This window comes from Gobius niger (genome assembly GCF_951799975.1).
Source record: "Gobius niger genome assembly, chromosome: 10".
NCBI lineage: Eukaryota > Metazoa > Chordata > Actinopteri > Gobiiformes > Gobiidae > Gobius > Gobius niger.
The window spans coordinates 21,569,293-21,576,121 of record NC_136861.1 but is presented as its reverse complement, the minus strand read 5'-3'; the positions used below and the strand labels follow the sequence as shown (position 1 = coordinate 21,576,121).

The 6,829-nt window shown below is 40.3% G+C and overlaps 1 protein-coding gene across 2 annotated transcripts in view; it reads left to right on the top strand.

Annotated features, from left to right (window-relative positions):
* Positions 1-321: 321 nt before the first annotated feature.
* cyth1a (cytohesin 1a) overlaps positions 322-6,829 on the top strand; it is a 30,374-nt gene continuing 23,866 nt past the window's right edge. The window contains exon 1 of one of the 2 annotated variants that reach the window (XM_079565216.1): positions 322-526. In XM_079565216.1, coding sequence (XP_079421342.1) covers positions 508-526 — 19 coding nt within the window. In that variant the 5' untranslated portion in view covers positions 322-507. Of the gene's footprint in view, positions 527-3,598; positions 3,929-6,829 lie in introns of those variants that run through there. The other variant, XM_079565214.1, reaches the window with a different exon arrangement.

Sequence of the window (6,829 nt, the reverse complement as noted above, 5' to 3'; positions counted from 1 at the left end):
AACGGAATACGTTACAAAATACATTTTAAGGCAAGTATTCAGTAACTAAAACATATCTACATGTATAGATAGATAGATAGATAGATAGATAGATATGCAGCCAAAACTAGTCTGAAGGAGACTGAATTGGGGAGAGACATTCAGCAACTTGTTGGAGCAAGCCAAGTAATCTTACTCACGACGCTGAGGTCAGCAGATTAAGTATAAACACCTGCATATATTCTACTCTGCAGCTTTTACCCATATCCTTGACTCCTAACTGTTCATCAGTAATAGTCAGTCTGGAGTTGCACGTTACGTCACTCAGATGGGCACGGCTAGAGGCGCACCGGCTTCTCTAGAGCGCATTGGGCAAATATTGACAGCGGGACTGAACAGCAGCCGCAGCGAAGACTGGCAACTCCTACCACACAACCTTTGTACATACTGTCTCCCCGCCTCGGTGTTGGTTACTGACCAGCGAAGAAGATTCAAGAAAGGAGGCAGGAAAGCCGCCTGTACATCACGATGCAGGAGAACTCTCACGGTTGGTCAGACACTCTTTGGCTACATGTGTTTGGCACTGCGTGCGTCTGTGCACCAGCAGCCTGACTCGTATCTGTGTATGTTGTGTTGTCTATAGCCAATGACACCCCAAGTATTTGCTATTGCAAGTTTGTAGCTTGCAGTGCTTTTGGTCTGTATATTATTAAAGGTTGGAAACTGCTGGCCACATATGTAGGGCAGGCTATAGGATTAATTATGCTGTACATTACTCATGAAAAATGTATAACTGGACTAGATTGATTAAGCCCAATTAACGTAAGCAACTATGACACATGAATAACAGTGTGTGCAATAGGCGCACGCGCGTGTTTACCTGGGAATTCAAGCAATGTGACATAGCATTAATGCATTGGATGTCACGTGATGATGCAATTCCAGGATGTCTCAGTTTGCACTAAAGCTACTTTGTCTCAATTATTTAACACTTTAGTTTTCTGTCAGCTAATGCTTCTGAAAATAGAAATGCCCTCATTTCACGTCCTGCAATGCTTCTTTAAAATAGCTCAGCACTTAAAAATAAGCCTAATGTGTTTAATGTCATCTCCTCCCCTCGATCTGACAAAGGGTTATTAGTTTACCCTTTCAGCATGCATAATGCTATGTTATTAATCTTTTATAATTCAAAATGTATGAACTAACATAAGCCTAGTATTTATTTGCAGTGGAACATCTCCTGTATTGTAGTTACAGTTCAGCCAAAGCATTATGTAATGATCTGTTAATTTGTGATGCATAAACAGGATTGAGACTCCTATTCACAGCGACCTGCTCAGAAATCACTGTCACTTCCTGGATGCTTCTAAAAGAGAAATTTGAAGTTGCATAGAGGATGCACAGGACAGGGTTCAATGGAGGCAGATTCACTGCCCGTATTTTGTAATTACCCTTAATTGTGCACCTTGCATCAAAATGGGTGTGATTATGTTTCAACCTCGAAAGTTTCAAAATGCGAACTTTTTTTTACACCGCACCTGTCACCACAGCTCAGTTTCTTTTTACATACAAAGGAAGGGCCCTGCCCCATAGGTGTGGCGCCCCAGTGACTGGTAACAGTTGTTTCTGTGGATTTAGTCGTTTTACAGCTCCCTTTGAACAACAAACTACTGGCAAGGACTTTGTTAGTTATTCCACTATTATTTATTTCCTATTTAAAGCATCTCCAGAGACCTTTCAGATATTGACATATTTTGAAGTCCCAAATTTATGCTGCTCTAGTTTCAAGGCATACTGCTTTTTGAAGCTGCTGCTAAAATTAGACAGGCATTGAGAAACGTGAATTAAAAGTGATTTGCTTTTTGGCCTTGTCAGTTCAGTCTTGCTGTCAGTAGCGTTTACTATATTTGGTGTTTTGAAACTAGTGGATATTGAGCCTTACCCACAGAGTCTGCTATTCTGTTGATATGAATTGACAGGCAGCAGTTAGTCATCAGAAATATGCCAACATTAGGTCCATATTATGTAGGAGTTCCACCAACACACAAAGCCTTTGTTATTTACCTCCCACAGGACCAAAACAAACCAGGCTCACAGCATATCTGCTTTTGACATTTTGACTGTGCATTATGGAGTCTGAATAAAACTCCAGATTGGTAGTTCTCATATGTTATTCATGAATCTTCTCCAGCAAGATGACAGGAGCTTCTGCCAGCTACTATGAGTCTTAGGGAGGGTACAGTAAGTTGATGGATAAACGTACCCATACAGACGCCCTTTTACTTCTTTCATAGTTGCAAAAGTTAAGGTTGTGACCCCATTCAGCTTGTTACTGAGCAACTTCAAATACTTATGAACTGTAATTAAGCTCTCTAACCACTGGGAGGCGTATTTGCTTTTAGCATCACGATTCTGAAATCATGTATGTAGTCTATCATAGAAGGCTTTGTCTTTGTTCCATTAGGCGATCTACTAATATCCGGGCCTTGCTACTTGCTTGCGGTAACCCATATGTGGCTTATGTAGTTATACTGATATATTTTAAACTCACTTATTATGCTGACCACTTCTCGTTCCATGACAGTGCCTTGCCTTTTGTTGACTTGCAGCTGCAGCAATTTCAATTCCCCTTGTCACTGTAGAAAGAGCGGGTCAGTGCCAGTGGTGAGCATATCTGAGCTTGTGGCATGCCTTATTAAATTTACCACGTACGTGTCAAGTCTATGAAAGACTTATTATAGTCTCTTATATATAGTCTATGAGATGTTGCAAAAGGGAAAATACTATTTGATACAACACATCGTACAATAGTGAATGTGTAGATACAACTGTCACTAGCTGAACTACAGTTTCATGCTTTCATACTTGCCCATGTCAGTGGTTCACAAATTTGTATTACTTTGAAGTACTAATCATAGCTGAAGTAAAGCACTTTTCAACAAGTGCCATAAGTGGAAGGGATGATATTCTGGTCCTCGGGCCTAACTTTGCCTTAAAATATGACATTCACCGAATTATGCTAAGAGGCTGACGAAGATATGTGCAGAAGTAAGAGCTTAAGATTTAGTTGAGTATCCCTGGTGTTCATTCTGCCTTGTTTGCTGCAAGCAGTAAACAGTGTAAAAATGTAAAAGTAAAGGGCTGTGAAACAATTCTTTTATATGCTGGGTCAATACTTAAATTAAGTAAATCTAACACAAGTGTGAAAGCTAACTCCAGTATTTTACTTTTTCAAATCTATATTGGTTTAGCATTACATTGATTGACAATTTGATGCAATACGTTGAAACAATCTCCGTCTCTGTGGTGCCAAATGACTTGTATTTTGAAATAACTACTCCCATCTGGTTACCAAGCAACTAAAGTCCAAATTTCATATTTTAAGGGGAGATTTTTAAGGGGAATAAATTGGTGCATCCAGTCTTATCCCCAGGGTGGACAAGACCAAACATGAAACAGATTATTGCCAAACTGTATCTGTTGGTCAATATTAGTTGTAATGCAATGGTCACAACCACACACCGTTGTATTCTTTTGTTTGCAGTCAGAATATCTGCTGAAAGAGAATGTTAAGTAGCAGGAGCACTGCACGTGGGAGAGAGCGAGGCAAGAGAGAGCAGAGGAGGATGGCAGGAGGAACAGGGAGGAAGCAGAAGTCAGATTTGAAAAAGTCTGAGTAAGTTTCCACATGCGGGCTAAAGAGAAAGTGTGACAGACCAGGGCTCCGCATTCACCTCTCCGTGGATTAGGGTTCTGTAAGTGGAGTGGCACGCTGCAGAACCGGGAGGCTATCTGAGGACAAAAAGATACTGGATTTGACTCTGCATTCAGGGCGCTACAGGACCATTCCCTGGCTGTGCCACCGGAGCGATGGGGACCGTGAGCGAGCTGTGTGTGTCCAGCCTTCAGACCTTCTTGTGCCCAGCAAATTCTGGTCACCCACCTCCAGGTATCCCAACTGTTTGTCCTCACACGTTCTCTGCGTAGCTGTTGTCGAAATGTATTTTTTATAGGTTTTATAGTGGACTGGAGCCATAATAACAACTGTTTTATACACAACTTGTTGGAATACGTTTGTTTATCAATGACACTACAAAAGGAGACAGATATAGACAGTGTGAAAGTTAAATTTGATGAAGAAATCAGTGTTTTAAAGATGGTCTTTATGTATATGTGTCAAACGTGCTCGATGAACCTAGTGCCCTCATTATCAGGGTGAGCTCTATTGCAAATCACCTTCTTAGCCTGGATAAGCAACTCACTGATAGACTCTAGCTGGCTGCTGTAATAACATTACACATATTTAGTACAGGGCACACACTGTACAACAGATATCTGAAACAGCGCGTATTTGGCGATGTGTTGCAACTGTGAGGTGGAGTGCGCGATTCCCATAGCGACACTCCCGTGTGTTGACACAATCCAAGCGGCTTTACATGGGTTTGTGGTGAATCAGCTGTCTGAATGCAAAGCAAAGGGGGAAGCAATGCTGTCTCAGTGGTTTCAAAATAACTTGATCAGCACCGGGCTTGCTTTAAATGACGGACATACAAAAGGGAACTACAGAATGTGATAACTGGACAGAAGTACAGCGGGGGGTCTCCAACCTCTTTTACCCTGTGCGCTACTTTCATGGAACAAAAAAGGCAGCAAGCTGTACTTCTGCTTTGATTTAAGTGAAGTTCACCCTGGTGTTAGTATTCATTAAGGTGATATAAACATATATATACACTAACTAAAGTAGCTCTCAAGCCACTAGTTGAGTATCCCTGGTGTTCAATTTGTTTGGCATGGCAACCACAATACTTTATTTTATAAGTGAGGGTGTTGGTGAGAACCTTTATTCAAAAGAGATTGGTTTTGTGTTTCAGTCAGTATAAACCAATGGAGATTTGAAAATATAAAATACTCAGGTTAGACTTCACCCTCTGACACTAATCTTTTGATTTTGAATCTGCTTCATCTTCTCCTCCTTCTTCTTCTTCATCTTCTTCTGCTTCTTCTTCTTCTTCTTCTTCTTCTTCTTCTTCTTCTTCTTCTCCTTCTTCTTCTTCTTCTTCTTCTTCTTCTTCTTCTTCTTCTCCTTCTCTTTCTTCTCCTTCTCTTTCTTCTTCTTCTTCTTCTTCTTCTTCTTCTTCTTCTTCTTATTATTATTATTATTATTACAAGATGGCCATTAAATAGTTATTAGAACACTAGAGGGAGAACTCTTGTTTCTGTAGTTTTTTAGTGGGAGTGATCTGACATTACATTTGAAATGACTCATTGTGATTCATAATGGATCCTTCACATTGTAGCGTTGGAATTAAATGAGTTTCGTATAAGCACTAATGAGGGACCTTATGCGCCCATAGCTAATTCTTCTACTTTCTAGCTTAAGAAGATATTTCTCAGCTAGTCCCACACTCTCAGTTGCGTAGTTTGTTGTCCTATCTGCGTGAAAGTTACTGTAAACTCGTAGGCAATGATAAGTGTGACTCATGATGTCCCAGAAAACAAAGGCAGAGGCTGTTAGCGCACATTGCCACACCTAATACATCACAGTAGCTCAGGGGACTGCACTGACTACGTCTCTGAGCAGATGTGAGAAGATGTTTATGAGCAGTTTAGCGACTCGTGAAGACAATGAAACATCAGACACTGCGACTTGGAACTTTGCCAAATTAGTAATTTTTTGTAAATATAAAGTTTTGGGCCGCAACTGATCAGTTATTCACAATCACAAATTTAGGTTGTGCTTAAATTTATGAAAGGAAAACACCATGACTTGCATAACATTCCTATAGATTCATGACTTACTGTTGAAGTTGAGTCCCTGCAAAATGCTAATTGAACAAAGCATACAACATTTTGACTTATGATACCAGATAATGTCATGTGGTATTTCATTATAGCACTGCTTGGAGTGATTTGGATGCTGAGGCAGGCTGCGTTTGCCAGTGAGTGCCTTCAAAGTGGGCTGTGTGGGAATGTAAATGAAGAGGATTTGTGCACGCAGCTGTGTAAGCCAATGAAGATCTCTGAGGGCTGAGTTTTATCTTGATAAACAGCAATGAAGAGGCTTTCACTTTGCTGCAAAGAAGTATTGTCTTTGAATTTTATTTCTTCCCACAGTTGATGAACTTTGTCATAATGCGGTAGGTAAATTTACCAGTGCTTTTAGAATGTTTCATTTATAAAAGAATAGACTCATTTTAAGGAGCTTTAGATTTTTCTTCCAAAAAGGAAAGATTACAGAGTCTCGAGGAGTAGTTGGCCACTGCAGTGCTTAGACCCATCTTTAGATGTTGAGTTGAGTCAGGATGACTTCTCTTGAGCTGTAGGTTGAGATTACACCTTATTTAGCCCATGAAGAGTCATAACATGGGAATACATTTTCACTTAACTATTTATTAAAGTGGGGTAACCCAGTGAAACAACAATAAATGTTATTAAATTCACTCATATAATGATGGGTACCCCTGAATATAATAACACACATTCACATCAGTACAACGAAAGGCTACATTTGAATGTGCTTGTATGCTGAGCCTGTAAGTATTTATGTAAAATCAGTGCAGAATAGTGCAGTGCGAAGTGTCTGAGGAACAGTGATGTGTCCTGGACAGACTGGCACTCTCCTCGTCAGGAGCTGAAGCTCTGCAGCCGTTCTCCTCAATCTCCCAACACCAAAATTCACCTGTCAGCAGTTTCAACACATCTGCTCACTGATAGTGTACAATCGCTTTTTATCATAGAATGGACCAATGCATTTTAATCTTAGGGATGGAAACACTTACTAGATCATTTTAAATGCAGAGAGCGCCCCCTACAGAGGTTATGCACTTACATCATGTGTAAGATTCTAAAC